A 20210-nucleotide genomic window follows, 5' to 3' on the forward strand; every position below is an offset into this window, starting at 1 on the left:
ATCCAACACAAGGTAACGTGGATAATAATGGCTTAAGTATGGCGACTCTAACAACTCAGCAGGCTCACTCTAATACTTTAGTGTACGAATATTTGGTGCAGCCGTAACCCTGATCGTGAGATATATCTTTTAAAATAATAAAAACGTTTTGGTTGACGCAACACGCAACTATTTCTGGTGAGTCGGGCTTCAATTCCGTACAGCTTCATGAATCAACATCTAATAATATACCTGAGGAGAGATATGCAAGTGCCGAATGACCATCGCTACGAACTACGCAGTGACCACGAGTGAAATTGTAATTTATATACAGTGATAAATATGTTGTGTGTATCTGTTGATGTTGAGATCGTCTTTCAATTATTTAGTGATTCAAGCACACCACTTGGTAACAAACAATTCATAATAAACTAAAATTGGGAATTTTAATATGTTAAACCAAACAATAATTGGTTCATTACTTTCTATGTTTAATATAATTATAATGTTAACACGAGGAACAAACATAAACTTACTTTACCCACTACTGGCTTAAGTCAAGGTAGTAAGTCTTTATTTGGGCGATGTACCAGTATGGATTTACATCCAGGAAATGTTCAAAATATATACATTACAAAATTTAACAGAATTGAATTGTTAGAAAAAGCTAATGTGGAAAATTCAAATTATAATGTTAAGAAATTTTATATAAAGATAAAATCCCGCTGAGTTTTACGCCCGTCCCTTTGACGTTGAATAAGACGTGATTCAATATTGTATTGTGAACAAAGATATCATTGCATTGGATTGAATCTAGAAACAATGCAAAAGGGTCGATTTAAAAAACGTCTCATATAACTTGATCGCATGCAGTTAGTTGGTAAAAATAATATATGTGATGAAATATTGTTGACTTGGCGTTTGTTTTGGGAGGTTTGGTTATTTCGTGAATCATCAATATTACATCAATCGTTTTCCGTTGAGAATATGCCAGTGATACGTTGAAGACAGACAGTTTGACTGTATGCAAAGTTGGCTCAACACTTGTGTATGACTCAAACTACAGCTGGTAAACGATATTAATAATCGGCCATGCAATAAGAGACTAACACGGGTGAAATGACAATAATATGTTATTACAACTTACAGTCTAGTCAATGAGTTCAAAAACGTGTTGATATTTGATAAAGCTTCTAAAAATGTAAGTTCTCCGCTCCAACTGAATACCGCACTACCTAAGAACAATAGTTTTTTTTTAAAACGGCAACTATTAGATGCTTGTGTGCGTGGCATCTTGATCCAAGGATAGCTCATTTGATTCAGTATTATGTATTAATTAGTACATAATAAATTGCAATTGTTATTTACAATTACGCTGAAAAAAGATACTTTTTCGCAAAAATTTCAAAAACTTATAATATAACAGGTTAATTTAGAGAAGAGGAAGTTTCCAATAAATTGTTCCAACTCCCGGACTATACAGTCTATACTCCGTAAGATGCTTGGAAAAACATGAAATATCCAAACAAAATATTACAAAAAAATTGAGCCGATAAGGTATTGTGATTCCTCTGGTTGAGTTCTAGCAGCTGCTCATCGTGAGTTGTAATCAGATACCATCATCATCATCAGGTCTCGCCTCAAGCCCCAAGGGTATTTAAACATAAAAATAAAGTTTTAGCCAGGATATTTTTAAACTATACACTTTTAGTTAAATTTAATGCTAATACCAAGTTACAGCACGAATATCAGTAATTACATTATAGTTGTCATAATTATACAGATGAGCAAATCCGATACCATGTACAGGGAAACTGTCGTGGGAGCTAATAGGTATTATTTGTAAACAGAATTTAGTTAAAAGAATTTTCTGAATCAATCGCAAAGCCAAAAAAATACTATATTTTACTTCCAACACAACTAAATCATCCACAATTTGTTAAACTGGCTCGTTAACGTTATTTATAAACTACTTTCTACTATTTCCAAAGTCCTTTTACGAAAAACCTGACGCTACCCACACTGTATCCGAGGTTTACTTGTATACTAAGATTTCGGCTTCCCTACTACTGTTCCTATATTAATAATATAAATATTATCTCTTACTGAACATTTCATATCATAGTACTACCTACATGAATTCGGAGAATCATTCTGATTCAATAAGACAGTGGGAGGCTCCTTTGCACAAGATGCCGGCTAGATTATGGATACCACAACTTATTTTTGCCGTGAAGCAGTAATGTGTAAGTATTATTGTGTTTCGGTATGAAGGGCGCGAAGTAGTTAGTGAAATTTACTGGGCAAATGAAATTTAATATACTATCTCAAGAGACGAGCGCAGTTGTAGTGCCGGTCATATTTTTGGGATTTTAAAGAATCCTTAGTGGAACTACATTGTATTGGGCAGGGCTTATCAATTACCATCAGCAAAACGTCCTGCTCGTCTCGTCGCTTATTTTAATAGAAAAAAGGTTTAGCTGATGTAATTACAAATTATTCTAGTAATAAGTGTGTGAGGGAACTATGTAATAAATGTGAACTAAAACATAAAAAACTCTCTTTTGAATTAACGCAGTCAGGATCATTAGAATTGTAACAAATATAAATTACGAATTATATTTCGGCCGCAGTTATTGAATCTCTCCAAAGATCTAAAGTAATCTTGTTCGGCAGCGAATTAATTTGATCTTACCTGTACCTACTACGTTAATAATATGTAATATAAACAATCAATCAACACAGAAAGCAAATTAATAATTATTGTTATCGTATAACTGAAATTATAGTTCATTTCTATTCCGGCTTTAGACCGTGACGTATGTAGGAAGACAAACGTTACTAAATAGATCTATCGATAAAAACAGACACGAAGGAGGTGACCCTCTCAAACTTTATTCTGGATATTAAGTGTTGTAGCGCACCTACACACCTGGGGCCAGAGCCAACTATCATATAGTCTGCATCAGATCATTGGACGGACACGTTCTGACACCAGTGAGCTTCCCGCATTACATTACATTTACACAAAAACATTTCGGCTAGATTGTGAGTAATAATATTATTAGTTTGTACCTACTGTCAGTGTCCTGAAACTTACGTTGTTTGACTTTTCAAAAGACAGTCAAAGTAAAATAAAGCTTCTGCGAATTACAGGACGTTACATTAAAGTGTAATTAGTGCGAAACTGCAGTTGTTCTAGTAACAAACTCCTAATTGAAATCCAATACGTAGTCTACGCTACGTGGCATTAAGTTTAAATTTAATTTTAACATTTTGAAATATTTTAAATGTTATTGTGTTTCAATTATTTGTTAAAGCATCGTTTAAAACAGAATCTACTTTTCAATTAATGATACACACAAAGGAAAATTCATAAAGAAACGTTTTATCCGACATGAAACCGAGACAAGACTTTCTGTATTAAATATGATATTATCATTGTTTAAGATTGCAAAAATAGCGAGAAAGTAATACAAGTGAAAATAACGCAATTAGAACTAACATTGAATTAAAAAAAATATTATATTATTGGTGCCAGCGGAGTTTAATAAATGTTCCACATTAAACTGATTCATTTTAATTTTAAGAAAACTTATTTCTTTCATCTTTTGGCGGCCGTCCAAACACGCAATGACCAGTCTAATTTAAATAAGAACGTGTCACAATAATTGCTACAAAGCGTTGAATACGGAACTGGAGACAGATTATAAAGTAATGTGGATAGTTCGAGAAGCACTTTCGTATTTTGGACCTTAACATAGACACGAGGTAGTAATGGTAATAGATCGCAATATTGTTGTTACAGGTCAGAAGAAAGTAGTCTGGCCTCCGGCGCCCGAAACGAACGGATACCACTCACCACAACAGGTAGGTACCAACTCTACTGTCTCTACAAGACGTTTTATTATTTCATTTTATTGTAAATATTGTTTATTTTATAAATACAGACACAAATGCTTGGTAGTAGTATACTTGCATGGTTTAAACACCATAAACAAATATAGATTACATATTTTAGTTGCATATTATCATTAAACAATTATTAGAATACAGCGTCAAACACATCACTTGATAATTGAACATATGCGGCGAAGTGTGACACTGACGTGGACAGTCCATTCAGCAATGTTTCTACCTCCAGCAGACTCCAGCGTACAACAACGTGCAGTCCCAGCAGCAATTCTCTCCTCAACCACAAACCAATCAATTCTCCCCGCAAACGCTTTCCAACCAATACCAGGACTCTTATGAGACGTACCAAGCCCCACCTCAACAGCCACAGAACCAATATCCCCAGTCCCCAGCACAGAACCAGCCCGGGTACTGTGAAGGTCGTCGCCAAGCACCCACAGGGTTGAGTAAGCTGATACCTGTAAGTCCTGGAGCGACCTCTCCCGCATCTCCCCAGTACCGTCAGGGCCCTCTGTCCCCATCAGCTCAACCCTACCGCCAGCAGCAGAGCCGGTGGGCGCCTGTGCCAGCCCCTATCTCGCCCCAGGTAGCAATGTTGTACCTACTAACATAGTGCCGCGCCCTACACCCTAATTAACTCCTATAATTTTAACATTACTTATAAGTCTATCCATAATAGTTAATATGAGAACGAAATTTCAAATCTATCTTAGTACTACAATTGTTCTCTTTGCTCTTAAAAATATTTTAATCAAGTAATTGACATGCAATAATGTATATATATTTCATTTCAAACTACATTATGTTAGCCTGCACGTATGTATTTAAAAAAGTGATTAATATTTCTAATTTTGTATACTTTCTAATTACTAAAAACTACCGATTTTATCTTTTTGTTTTCAATATCTGTGATTGTGGTGTAAATTGTGTGATTGTGTGTCTATAAACAAGTATGTACCTTCCTACTTTGTGTGAATTTTATGCTACAAAATATCGTCCTGATATACGTCCTGAGGATGCCTCGTGCAGAGGCGAAACACGTGTCGAATTGTTTAAAAGAAAAATACTGGCGGAATTAACACTAAAGGAAACTCATGTCATTTGGATCCCATGTATAAGACTAAAGCATTTTTGAAGAATATCAAAAATTATCACATAAAATTATTGATATCCGTTTCTACTAAAAAGATGCAAATCGTTGGTATTTTTTTGTTTTTTATAGAATAACGTTATGCAATATTTTTATGGCAAAAATAATGTACAATAATTTAAAAACTAATTTTATTCACAGCCCACCGCACAGAGTCCGCAGTATCCATCGCAGCCCCAGTACTCGCCGCAGTCTCAGCAATACTCTCAACCTGAGTATTCAGAACCCGTGTACCAACCCCCCCAAAAGCAGTTCGAGCCGCCTCCGTCTCTCATCACCTTGAGACCACAACCACCCATTCATCAGACACCCTCGCCGGTGTTTTCTAGCCAGCCCGCTGCAGCATCGTTCAAAGGTATCGTATTCTCTTACAGTTTTTCCCATACTAGGTCCATAACTTTCATTAGGCTTAAAACCCAAGCCTTCCTTTATGGTTATCTTACTCATACAAAATATGTGTAATATACCCGTTTTGACACATTTCAATACCGCCCTTCATTTATTTATTTATTTAACAAATAAATCATAGCCTTATATATTATATTCCAACATCCCTCCGCTCCATTCTACAGGTCCGTGTTTTTTTGACAAAACTAATTTTAAATGACCGTTTACGGAGTATGCAATGTATTAGAGATAAGTCGCCTATACAAATTGGCAGCAAGTACCTACCAGTAATTTCATTATCATCATTGGTGGTGACGTGAGACGTGGTCGCCATTTGAAGACTTTACTGCCCCAAGAGTCAACTATGAGCTATGTACCCTGCCACTTCAGTTTCAAAATCATCTAGTCACGCAATCATTTGGGCTATGATGGTGACTTTAGTTCTCCTACGGTTCACCTCACTTCCGATTCGATCTCGCAGGGAAACTCCGAGCATAGCCCTCTCCATTGCCCTCTGAGCGACAGCTTTTTCATACGGGCCATAGTTAACAACCACGTCTGCGTTCCGTATGTCATCACTGGCAACACACACTGGTTAACGTCAAATCGGGAGGTACCTAATGTAAGGTACGGTTATACCGCTGGTTAATGGCATCACTTGACCCACTTGATAGTTAATAATATAACTAACTTATATAATATGCTTCAGTGAGACGCTCTCGTACGACCTTGTAATTAGGTACATGCTTAAAATATTTTTCATAGATATAAATCTGAAATAGTGTTATAATTCAGTCTGTAGGAAGCATATTTTCACCAAGGTTGATGACAGAGATTTGAAACATAAAATTGTTGGCCCATACAGATATTTGTTCAGCTAATAAGAACCTTTATTTCTATTTTCACCTACTATAATGATTGGAGTATTTAAACGAAAAATCCTATGCACAGTAAAAAAATATTGAGCTTTATATAGGTTTTAAAGACCATAAATGTGACTGATTTCACTGTAGTCTTCTGAACTAACAAAAATTATTTCCAACATTTATAATTTTATTTACTCATGTCAAAGAATATAATAATAAGTAGTACAATTCTCATAGTCCTTAATAAGACAGACTTACCTTTGCTCAGTTTGTGCGTAGATTCATTTGAGATATTTATAGGTAAGTATATCAATTTTTTTGATAAAATATTTGTTTACATTCATAGTCGTAGATATGTACTGAAGTATAGTAATACATTATTGTGTTAGGTCGGTGAAAGCGATGTAATAAAACACACTTAACCGGTGGCAAATTGGCATCAATTACCGACTGTAGTTTTCCCGAACCGATACGATGTAGGGACTTTCGATTCAACCTTAGAACATACCACAAACTTAGCCGGCAACGTATCTCGTGACGTCTTGCCCGTTTACATTTTTGGAGACTGAGCGTTTCGAGATTAAATAAAAGAACTGCTTGAGTAGTATGAAGACTGTGAGGAATTTATGTGAATCTATGTTATTGGTTGTAGCTACATATTTATTTTTTTATTGTTACAATAGATTCTTATATGAATAAAAAGAGCTGACACGACGGGCTAAATCCAAATAACCATAATGTATTCTATAATTATTTTCCGACGTAACAGAGTGTCGAATAACATTATTTTTTTACCTATAAAAAATTTGACGATCTGAAATCCTTTCGAAGCTTTAGCACTCAACGTTGGAGTCACAAGATATTGTTTCTGCGATTTAAATTTTAGTACGAGTGAAGCTAAATAAAGTCTTGACATGAAAATGCTTTCATGATTTACCTACTCACAGGTTCGTTTATAACAGCACTCGGAATTTTATAAGTTACGAAGAATAATGGAAGGTTGATAAATGAAACATTGATAACACTGGAAATATATTATAATAATATCATTTAGCAGTATACCTATATAATATATGGCAAGCGTCCTGATGGAATGACGCTGGTGGCTTGGGCACGGGGAAGGGCGCTGGTGTGGGACGCGACTTGCGTCGACATTCTGGCTCCTCATGTCCAAGTTACGTCAGTTGGTGCTGGGACTGCTGCTTCGGCTGCTGAAGACGGCAAGCGTCGCAAATATGTTGGTCTCAGTGAGTCATACATCTTTGTGCCGTTTGGTGTCGAGACTTGGCCTGTAGGGGCCCAAAGGCGCGAAGAATGTTCAAAATACTATCGCGCCTCAATAAGGCTACTGGAAACCCAAGCTGGCAGCTATCTCGGTCAACGGATCAGCCTAGCTGTCTAACACGAAAATGCTGCCAGTATTCTTGGTACGCTTCCACGTAATGATAGTTTTAATTTTATGTAGTTATAGTATTGTAAATATAGTACTAAGATTTGTTTTGTTTGAATAAATATCATTGTATATACCTCTTACTTACAATTTCTCTGTAAAACTCTGTAAAAGTTGGATCACGGCAACCCTCCTGATGTTTCCTCTGGTGTTGCAAGAGAATGTTGTCGGCGGTGATCACTTAACACCAGGTGATCCGTACGCTTGTTCGTCCTCTTTTTCCATAAAAAAGGGAACTTCTTTAATTATTTTTTTAAAGAAAGTCGCATGCCATTTTAATTGAATGTCACGAAGTAATGAAATATTATTAACTTAATTATGAAATGTGGTCGTAATATCATAACTAGTTCTTCTGGAACATCAACGAGTAGAAGGTTCTATTATTTATTTTATTTCAGGAGGCATCAACATGCGGGGTGACATGAAATGGCCACCACAGTCCGTGAAGGAGGCAGTTGCTGCCGAAAACGAGGCGAGAGTGCAGTTGGCTAAGGGGCCAGCTTGCAGACCACGCAAGGTTACTCATTGTTTATTATGTGCATGACCTAGCATCTAGGCTAAGCAACAAACCGCGATCACGATATACCATGTACAGGGGCGGATTATGCTTATTGCCGCCATAGGCCCTGTCTGATATGCCGCCCTTTTTGAACAACAAAATTCTATATATTTTGGTTCACAATTGTTATTAAAATATAGCTTTTACACGACTCATATTGCGTAGCATTAGAGAGTGCTCTTTATTTTATGCAAATATAATTATTAAATAATACAAAAAAAAATAAGCATTTTTTTTTCAAATTATTATGTATTGCTCTATTTGTAATTTATTTTGTTTATTTATTTATTTATTTTATTTTTATTTATTATATATTAGGAGATTCAACAGCTTTCATAACATTACAAAACAATCTTAATAGTCATAGCTAGCCATTTATAGAATCCCACGTGTATATAATTGGATAGTTACATATGTGTGCGATACACCAGCCCATAATCCAACATACCTACAGCCAATATTATATATAAACTAGATACACTATAATACAATTAGCACAATATATGTGAACATAATAGTACATAATTGTGAACATGATGTGAACATAATAGTACATAATAGCACATAATTGTACACTTTATTATGTATTGCTCTTCTTCCTGGCTTTTGTCCTAGCAAAAGCATCAACTATGTCATCGTAATCAATTTCATGAACTACATAGTTGAGCTTCAATAGATAGTCATGCCAAAGCATTAAGTCTATCTTGGCTCATACTTGCGCGTAATTATGAGTTAACCCTTTTCAAATTGGAAAAAGATCATTCTTCTGAACAAAAAAAATACGCAGAGCAATGTCTTCATTCGGTTAAACATCTCGAAGATTTCGAGAATGCAATACATTGTATATTTCTTGTGCGGAGCGTACATCTTCCGTATTTGCTACGGAATCTTTGAACTGACATTGTAAATGAATTGTCCTATTCCTAATGTCTCTTGAATCATTGGTTATATGGTTTGGTTATGGAATAACTAATTTATTCGCAAAATTTCAATCAAAATCATCAAAAATCAGATAAATTATCAAAAAACTTAAAATTTTCGTAGTTTCTGATAAGCAATTACGTCCGGCCAATTGTACGCTTAAAGGATCTAAAATTCGGTAATACATATTGGTACAAAAATTTTCGTGACCAGATGAAGGTATTGTTTCATTCAACCGAGACTCATCTGCCTGAATTTTCCTGGTTTTCTTGCGACTTGTATCATAACAATAATTAACTTGAACTCCAGACAGTGCTTTTGCTTTTTCTTCATAATCAGAGTATTGGATGTCCCTCATAATATCTTGAAGAAATAATGCTAAAGAACCATAAATTTGTACAACATATGATAAATCCGCATGAGATTCTTGAAGCTTCTTACTTGCAGCATTAAAACGATCTAAAAAAAATTAACAAAAAAACACCCGACTTCAAAAACACTATTCCAAAACAATAGATATAATATGCACTAAAAAGTATTAAAACCATTGCGTATTTTTATACAATCTAATTAATAAATCTAATTCTAGTTACGATTATTGTTATTTTTGGATTCGGTGTCCTTCCGCCGCGACCCGCTCTCGCCTCCGGCCCTCTTGACTACTCAAGCACATCTCACCTATAACTATGTATGTAGTTACAAACCTATCTTGGATGCCACCGACCCCATAAATTACAATAATCGTAACTAGAATTAGATTGTTTAAAAATAGGCAATTATTTTAATACTTTTTATTGCATATTATATCTATTGTTTTGGAATAGTGTTTTGAAGTCGGTTGTTGTTTTGTTAATTTTTTTTTTCTTTTTTCGATTTTCAATGAATTTTAAGTACACTAACTAAGAATTTGTCTAAATATGTGTAGATTAGATTTTTCAATGCAGCAATCAACGTAAGCGCTTAATTGAAGAGTTCCGTTACATTGCCATGGATTCCGTAATCAGAACCTAACCAAACTCTCACCAAACTATCTTTGAAGTATATCCTTTCCAATAAAAAAAGAATCATCGAAATCGGTTGTCGCGATATTGAGTTATTCGTTAATTTATCATCCACTTTGCTATACGTATATTAAAAAATTTAAGACTTTTATGGTTTTATCATGGATACACGGTAAGCACCAGCTTTCAAATAAAAAAAGAAGTATCAAAATCGGTTCACCCAGTCGAAAGTTATGAGGTAACAAACATAAAAAAAAACATACCGACGAATTGAGAACCTCCTCCTTTTTTGAAGTCGGTTAATGACATTGCAATCTATGACCAAAATTGCCGTTTCTATGAAACTGAATCAAAGATCTGGAAACCGGTTGACCCTGCAGGTCATCCATTGAACTTCCCGCTATTTTTAAGCTCAAAAATATCCCTCAAAGTTATTGGGCTCTTCGAGCTCAAAGGAACGATTTTCCTGTATATATATATATATATATATATATATATACAGGAATATATATATATATATATATATATATATATATATATATATATATATATATATATATATATGTGTGTGTGTGTGTAAAAGTAATCTCATCAAAGATACAAAAGTGTAAAGTTAATTAATTAGTTCGAAAAGAAGCTTATCAATTTGATTGTTTATTTTTAATAACATTATTCGATAATTAGACTATAATTAATTAAATCAAAATATGAATAATTCACCCTCAAATTGAAAAGATAATAAAAAAATGAATTTTATTATAGTCAATATAATTCATTTTCAAAAAAAAAACAGAGGCAATTTAAAGGCACGTTTGGTTTACTTACCACATTTTCATAATTACCGCGGCTGTGTAATTACTGTCCAACTGTTTCGTAACTTGTGTCATTATTTGCCGTCTGTTGCACAAATATATTATGTTCGTCTATAATTTATCATTCGTCGCGCTTAGTTATTTGTAAAGATTTGATAAAGTACGTTTCTGATAAATTACAAATTAAACGAATTGATTATCTAAGGCAAGGCAAGACTTATCATAAGAATCTTGTTGAATTCGTATTTTGTGATTCCAATTTATAACACATGGTCACCTACTTGTTTTGTATTCGAAGCTTTTAATATTACCTTTCATTTCTGTACAAATACATTATTATGTATTTCAATTTCGAATGTTATATTTTTTGGAACGTTGCAACCTTCTTAGTAATAAAAAAACACAATTGGCGGGCACGGACTAGTAAAAAAAGAGGGACTCCGCGCCGTGATATTAGCAAGTGAAGCACCTTTATGATAGTGTGTGTGCGGTTACGGGGTATACCAGTTACACAAATTTTTCTCCCTTATACACGGTGAAACTAAATGGGTATACTATGCTTTGCACCAGACATTCCTTAGGTCATCTCTAATGACTATGTGAAGTCAGAAATGAATTATTATCATTATATTTTAATACAATATTTAAAGTGCTAAGTTTTCGCAAAATCTATGATTCCCTCAACCCTTATCAGCTGTTTTTTTAAACTCTCTTTGACCTAAAACAGATGAAAAACGTAGATGTGACATAATAATATCAGATAATAGTAAAATGCCTACTATTCATTGCAGCTGTGAAGCAATTTGTGTTCTCATTTTGCCATGAAGACAAAGTTATTGTGTATGTGCATTTGCTTTAGCTGACATTGAAAATACTTCTAAATTTGTATTTACTCTAGTTATGTATTACCCAATAAAATTAGTTAATTCTAATCTAATTATGAAACTATATTATTTAGTTAGTATTTACTTTGATTTCCGCGAGTGTTACACATTTAAATATAACACGTTTAAAAGATAAAAACTAGTCTAATTCTAACCGTGTTTTTACATTTTGTATTTATTTAAATATGTAAGGTTGAAAAGATCGGCCTGTCTGCGTTAGTAAAAATGCTCTTTGAATTCTGCTTTGAAACACGATATTTACTGCTCCGTGTGTGTGCAAATGTGAGAAAGACATTATACAATCACAATCAAGCAAATTCTGTCGGCATTCACTAAAGGAAACCGCTTCTAAAGGCACCCTACACACTGCACCATTTTTAATTCAAGATTTTTTTATTATGTTCGAAATTAAATGAGTTCACATTTTTGTTGTTATTACGTAAGCACTTCAATGTAGAATTATTTGAAGTTTTCTTCAAGTGACATTGAAAATAATTCCAAATTTGTAATTATAGATTATGGGTACCACAACGGCACCTTTTTCTGCCGTGAAGCAAAAATGTGTATGCATTTATTGTAGTTTGGTCTGAATGGCACTGTAGCTGGTGTTATTACTGGGCAAAAAAGACTTAACATCTTAATTCAAAAATGTTTTATCCAATAAAGATAATTCTAATAGGCTCATATTAAGAAATTATTCTTCACGGAAAAAAATTGTCAAATTTGTACATCTTTGACCATCCTCGAAATAATAATAGGTACGTAGGTATTCCATTCCCGGGCCGGGCTTTTTACCTGGCTTGGGTATGGAATGGGGCAGTTATTGAGTTTTTCGTAAGAAATTTCTCACTAACAGCTCATTGTTCAGGAATATAGAGGCTCGCCCCCTATACTCTTCCAAATGTAGGAGGTGGGAATTAAACATAGTGAAACGTGGGTGGAAAAAATACACCTCTAACCCTTCAGGAATACAGACGTGAAACTGTGTATTGTTATGTAATTTCTTATTTTGTTTATTTGTTTCGCAATAACAGGAAGTAAAAAGTGAATGAATAAATACATAGACACAAGCCAAGTTTCATGTGGTGTGCATACTCCTTAATCATAGATCCAATTTCAATGGATATTTACCAAAATAAATAATTTTATAATTTAGTTATCTTCCTGCAGTCGTGTTTGTCAGTTCGTCGCGTGGACTATTGATTGCAGTGATTTCGTGTGATAATTATGGCAGATTATGGGAACAATGAATATTACGACATGATATTGTGTATGGGTGCGGTGAGGTTGGTGCACAGGCTCTACTCAACTGGGTCGTTTTGTAGTTCTGACCGTGGTGGAAGACAGAGAAGTAATGCTTCGCTTAATCATGTGTGTGCATGATGTACCTGGGCTGTTTTGAAGATACTAGTGATGAAATAACCGGGTACCTACCTAAAACATAATCAACATGACGTGTTGTGGTATTTTCTGTGTATTAATGGTGTAACTCCAGGTGTATTTAAAAGCTGCTCAAGATACAAATAAAAATAATGGTTTGTACCTACGCTTTGTTTATGTTTAAGTCCGTAGGCAGGTAATCTCATTCTGTTTACAAACAAAAGCCCCGCCTAAAAATGGCAGTCTCTTTAAAAGTTAGGGTTGTCTCAGAAAAGAAATTGAAAAATAATATTTTTATTTCGTAGGGAAGTTTTTTATTTTTTTTTTATTTATTAAAACTTATACATCACCATATACTATTGCCAAAAGCCGTGGGGTAAGCCGTGGGGTATCCGGCAGAGTAGAATAGACCTCCCTTACTCTTACCGAGGCGTCGTAAAAGCCGACTAAGGTATTTTGACGTCCGTAATATCATCAAGCTTTTGACGTCTCCGATCTTACAGAAGGAAAACTTGAAATAAACCCGGTATTCTGTCCCGCCGCTTAGGGGCTGGCTGTCAAACCACAAAGACATCATACAGCTTAACAAACAATTACCATCGGGAACATGGCTGTAGGAAAAAATACTGTAACTGTACCCCAGGGGGGTACTGGCAGAGCCGGAGAATCCCCTCCTCCTCCTGTATCTGCAGGACGAGGCTGCTCCTCGTATTCTGGGGGGAGCAACCTAACAGCTGTAGGCGGCGACGATATTCGCCATACGTCACGCCAAAACCTAAGTCTAAATTATTGTTCTCGCCGGGGCGGAAAGTGGGCATCGGAATGCCGTTTTGCGACGTTGAATGTAAGGAGAGGAATGAATGAATAACTGGATGAAGTTTACGTTTGGGGATAAGAGTGTGAATGACAACGGCGTATACTTGTTAGATATATGTGTGGAGATGGGTCTGTCTGTGATGAATACGTGGTTTCAGCATGAGATGATACACATGTACACGTGGCAAAATAATGGGACACGTGGAGCGAATGAGTGAAGAAAGAATGACGCATCAAATATATAAGGCAAGTGTGTGTGGGCAAGTCGGTCGCGGGAGACCTCGTAGAACATTCGTCGATCAAATTGGGGACGTTTTGAGAAAAGGAGAGGTCCGAAGCACCCGCAACCGGCGAGCATGTATGAAAAGAGTAATGAATGTAGAGGAAGCGCGTGAGGTTTGTAAGGATAGAAGCAAATGGCATTCTATTGTCTCTGCCTACCCCGACGAGAACAAGGCGTGAGTATGTGTGTGTGCATACTATTGCATATGACCCAAATAACGTACCATTGAAGTGATGTTATACCCTTTCTAGTTCACGTAGTATAATCATATATCCACAAATACTTTTATAGTATTGTTTTTACACTTTTTCACAACGCACGACGGCATTTTTAAAATATTTTATTGCGACGCAATCTGAGCTGTCACAGACGATCGTAAATCTCATAATGGCGTCCGATCGGCTTGTATAAGTGTTAGTGTGTGCGAAGGGCTATGTATTTACACGTTTACCGGCTTGTTTTGGTGCCTCACTGTTATGTGTGACACGGAGTCCTTATTTTTTTTACCGTCCGTGTTGGCGCGAAATCATTTGTCAAATGTTTTTATCACAAATCAAAGTTCTACGTACGCAATGAAAATGGAATTAAGTCGAAAAGAATTTAGAGCGATGATTTTAAAATTTATCTCTCTCCGCTAGACTGTGCCGATCGTCTTCAAAATGCTTTTGGAAGAGAAGCACCTTGCTTGAGCACCGTGAGGCGATGGTTTGCTGAATTTGAGAGAGGTCGCGTTTCTTTACACTACAAATTTCGTGAAGGGCGGCCTTCAACTGCCGTCAACGAAAATAATGTGGCTACTGTTAAGCGGCTAATTCAAGAAAACCCGCGGATTACCTATGAGACAATTCGAGGACTATTGGGGATTGCTATAAAACAAATTCAGAAAATTGTACACGAAGAATTGAAAGTTCGGAAACTTTGGTGTCGTTGGATCGCTTATGAACTGACAACGGAGCAGAAGCGGGCTCGCGTGGAATGGTGCTCACAGATGCTAATGAAGTACGACCACGGACATTCTAATGCTGTTTATGACATTGTCACAGGAGATGAAACGTGGATTTATTGTTTTGAACCCGAAAAATTGGTTGTCTGTAAAGTCGGTTTACTGACGATAGTTGAACGTGACAACGTCTTAAGAAAATACTGATGGAATGGTAGCATTTTTCAAAAGAAAATTTTAATTTCATTTGTTTAATAGATTTGTATGTATATAGAGAAGGAGGTAATTGGAAATCACAATGAAATTGATCAAGTTAGATTTATTTGTACGCATAAATACAATTATGTCAATTTTTTTTACAATTTAATAGTTTTTACAAGTATAAATGTGCGTTGAGCAATTGTTTTACAACTTTTAAACATGTGTAATATTTAATTTCTTACAATCTGTGTTATTCTGATGTCGAACGCTGCCGAACGCAAAGGCCGATTGTGCTTCTTTTTTCGCTCGTTCCGCGCTCTCGCTTGCACTTCAAGCCTTACATGGAACGCTTCAGAGCGAGGTAACGCCGCATGAGTCATGTTTTTGCAGCCGGCTCTATCGAATTATAAGACGTTGTCACGTCAAAAAAAACAGAAATCTTTTGAATAGGTGTTTTAAAATGAGGACAGGCCAACAAAAGTGAGGCAGGCGAGAAACGTTGGTAAAAAAATTATCGCATTTTTTCCTAGCTATGGGTCCCATCTGCACAATTCCACTTGAAGGTCAAAAGAGTGTTAATGCCAAGTGGTATTATATCATTTGTTGACCCAGGATGTTAAATAAAGTTCGCGAAAGACGACCAAAAAGCCGCATTATCCTACATCATGACAACGCTTCTTCACACACGGCCAACAAAACTAAGTCATTTTTAGCTTCCGAAAAAGTACAATTCGTCACCCATCCTGCAGATAGCCCCGACCTAGCACCCTGTAATTTCTGTATTTTCCCTTAAATCAAAGATTAGTATGAGGTTTCACTTTTACCAATTCCGAAGAGGCAGTGATAGCGTTCAATCAGCACGTAGAAAACAAGCCTTCATGGTCCTCCTGTTTAAAAAATGGTTTGATCGCATGAAAAAATGTTTAAAATGTAAAGGAGAGTATTTTGAAAAGCAATATACATAATATTTCGATTATAACATATTGTTTTTTTAAGTTACGCACAACTTTTAGTGTGACCTACGTACAGCAACTTCAGTATAAACATTAATATTTTCATCAACATTTTAATGGTAGTTCCTTTAATAATTGACATCAAAAGTATTTGAAAGGAATCAATATACAAAAAGTAACAACAATAAAAAGTAATAGTACCTAATATTTTAACTAGTAGGCCTAAAAATTTTCCAATGATTTTTTACATTTAGAATATAAATATTAGAGTATTCTTTAATCTTGCGTCAAGAATGCAAGTGTACAGAATCTTTTAATATATTTTTGATTTTGCGACTCCAAATGTAGATAACATTTGGAAGATTAGAACTATTTTTAGCTACGCTCAAATGATGAGTATTCGAACACTGAAACATAGAAAAATCCTGACTCAAAGTTGTTTGTTTTAGCTCCGGCAATATTCAGTTGCCGAAATGCTTGCAATGAACGAGGTGTAACAGATCCATCTAGTTTGGTCGGTACACGGTGCACTTTAGTACAAGTATCCTGTTAGTAAGTGAATGGCCAATTGTAAGCGCACTAACCCCCGGTGGAGGATACTTATAGCAGTAGACGTGATCACCTAACGCGTAGTTAGCAGTCGCTTTATATTTTAATATCATGAATCACGTAATTGACTAAATTCTAAAAATACGAGCCATATCCACTCTCGTCTGTCTAGCTTAGCAAAGAGCATGATTTATTTGTATGTACTTGATAAAGAATTATATTAATTCGGAATAAGGCTTAACAAAGACAATTTAACATATTATATATTGATGCGTGTCCCGTCGTATCTGGAGTCGTATCACGAGGAGTGTTCTGAACATGGCGAAGTACTACAGCTAATGTCAACATTAGGATGTCATTTTTAAGTACAAAAATTAGGCTTTTAAATTATATTGTTTCATTGAAAATCAATTTCTGTGTGAATTGATGGCTTGAACAGTTACGCGTTGTCGTGTATGTTTGTCTTTATTGTGTGTGAATGTGCAAACAATCTCTGAAAGGAGCCTCCTGTCCTGGTGTCCAGGTCGACACGATCAGTAGATTACCACACAGGGTGTCATCGTTAAGTGTAACCAATTATAGATATAAAAAAAACCTTATACTGATAGCGAAAGGTCGTTACTTAATCAGTAAAATCGGCCTCACATGGAATACTGTTCTCACCTCTGGGCGGGTGCTCCCCAGTACCGGCTTCTTCCATTTGACCGCATACAACGAAGAGCGGCTCGAATCATCGACGATCAAGTCATCTCCGATCGGCTTGATTCTCTAGCATTGCGTAGACATGTGGGTTCTCTCTGCATCTTCTACCGCATTTATCACGGGGAGTGCTCAGAGGAGCTGTTCGAGTTGATTCCAGCGGCCGAATTCCACCACCGGACATTACGTGCAAAGTACCATCCGCATCACGTAGACGTCTGGCATTCCACAGCCGCGCGTTTTGTCCGAAACTTCTTGCGTCGCACAGCCACTTTGTGGATTCAACTACCGGCAGCGGTCTTCCCGAACAGATACAACTTAGGGACCTTCAAGATAAAAAGCATACTCCCACCTTAAAGGCAGGTAACGCATTTCTTGACACACCTGTTGTTGCGGATGTCCATGGGCGGTTGCCTCACCTCTCCCCATCCCGTGAGCCTCTTGCCCGTTTGCCCCCTCTCATATAATAAAAAAAAAGTAAAATGACACCAAAAACTTTTTTTAAATCAAACGAGTATGAGTGTTGATTTTAAATACTCCAATACATTTAGTATGAGATATAGATATGTTGTAGAGGTTAAAGTATAGCGTTAAGACAAGTCAGACTACACACTCACAATATAGAAGCGTATACACAAACAGAGCGTGAAGGAAAGAACACCGTCTCTTATTGAGATACATCAAGATAGAAAAGGAAAGCGAATCTATTGTTACTGTAACCGATACCTATTGATTGTCAAGTCGTAAGCAGTCAGTCACGCTTTGAACAAATCAAGATTGTTCACACATTATCTGCTTGTCAAGTCGTGTGTACGATAGTATATTCTAAGTACCGCACCCGGGACCTCTAGCTGACCGCAACGCAAAGCAGCTCGAATTGTCGGGGACCCAGTGCTGTGTGAACGGCTGGATCACTTGGCGTTGCGTAGAGACGTCGCTTCATTGTGTGTCTTCTACCGCATTTATCACGGGGAGTGTTCCGAAGAGTTGTTTAACCTGATTCCTGCCGCCGAATTCCACCTTCGCACGACACGCCACAAGTTAGGATATCATCCTCACCATCTGGATGTGTGGCGGTCCTCCACAGTGCGGTTTTCAAGGAGCTTTCTTCCACGTACTACAAAGCTGTGGAATGAGCTTCCTTGTGCGGTGTTTCCGGGACGATACGACATGGGTACCTTCAAAAAAAGCGCGTACACCTCCCTTAAAGGCTGGCAACGCTCCTGTGATTCCTCTGGTGTTGCAAGAGATTGTGGGCGGCGGTGATCACTTTACAACAGGTGACCCGCACGCCCGTTTGTCCTCCTATTCCATAAAAAAGAAAAGTACCATCATACAAGATATAACACTGAGTACTTTTTAAATACTTTAGTAAAACACACTTTAATTCTGTTTGTTATTTTTGTTCTCACAAGCTACACACTACATAATTTACGATTAGTCCATTGTTTTTACACATGGTCTATGGTATTATTTAGGTAAAGATCGGTATATAAGTGTATATATATTGTTGTGTTCCAGGTAAAGAAGGACTACTCGTCGTTCTTCTCTCAGCACGCCCTCAACCACTGCTACACCAGCTACCGTGTCCCTCCAGGCACACAACACTTCGACGACCACTCAGGCCGGTCCTCCTACTAACTCCACTCCTCGGTTGAAGCCCTCGACAACACCTGAGCTAGCCTTCACAAACAATGCGGTTTACAACAAAATTCTATGAAACAGGAGTGATTTAAATTCGTAGCTTAAAATGCCATTTATCAAATAAAATAAATTATAGCATGGAAAACGAAACCAATCACTTATATTTATTATACAGTACTTTTCCCATTTAAGCAATGCTTTTGTTGTATTTTTCGGTTAATAGTCTGTCAACAACGATTGTTTCAAAGTTGTCTATGGTATTGCGTATTGTGAATATTAGCGATAATCATAATGTACCTCGAGTAAGTGGTTCTAATCAAAATTCATCGTGGCAAAGACGTACTTGTGGGGACTTTAAGGGTTAAAGTCCTGAAGCATGTACCGGACATATTACCTTAGTTCATAAATCACACATTCATTCATCTAGTATTAAGTATTACTATGTATAAACACAAACACACGTTATTAATTTAATATAATCTCATTGGCCTTTGTATTATACGAATTACATTTTATGTGCGGCTTAAATTGCGGATTCTAATAGATTGCTTAGTAACCCTGAAATGCATAACTAAATTCAGTAAATACTTTATTTTCCTTAAAAGGTGCGACTTGAAAATGCTTATCTGCGACTTGTCACGAGAATATAAAAACATTGTATATAAAACGTTGAATTTATTAATTTTATATTGCATTAATGTTATTTTTAAATAAAATTTTAAATATTTATAATTGTTTTATTATTTAACTATCAAACGATTGTCATCTACAAGTGCTGTCCCGATTGTAAACTGGTAGCCGACTCCTTCATATAACTTTAA

General features: G+C 36.2%; 1 protein-coding gene across 10 annotated transcripts in view; it reads left to right on the plus strand.

Moving 5' to 3' along the window:
• The window catches only part of LOC126967085 (uncharacterized), a 42458-nt gene extending 22337 nt beyond the window's left edge, over positions 1-20121 (plus strand). For 2 of the 10 annotated variants that reach the window (XM_050811463.1, XM_050811465.1), the window contains 5 exons: positions 3788-3849; positions 4124-4480; positions 5186-5399; positions 8146-8264; positions 19267-20121. In XM_050811463.1, coding sequence (XP_050667420.1) covers positions 3788-3849; positions 4124-4480; positions 5186-5399; positions 8146-8264; positions 19267-19386 — 872 coding nt within the window. In that variant the 3' untranslated portion in view covers positions 19387-20121. Of the gene's footprint in view, positions 1-306; positions 389-3787; positions 3850-4123; positions 4481-5185; positions 5400-8145; positions 8265-16946; positions 17050-19266 lie in introns of those variants that run through there. The other 8 variants (XM_050811464.1, XM_050811466.1, XM_050811470.1 and 5 more) reach the window with 6 other exon arrangements.
• The last annotated feature ends 89 nt before the right edge of the window (positions 20122-20210 follow it).

The sequence above is a fragment of the Leptidea sinapis genome, chromosome 12, assembly GCF_905404315.1.
Source record: "Leptidea sinapis chromosome 12, ilLepSina1.1, whole genome shotgun sequence".
NCBI lineage: Eukaryota > Metazoa > Arthropoda > Insecta > Lepidoptera > Pieridae > Leptidea > Leptidea sinapis.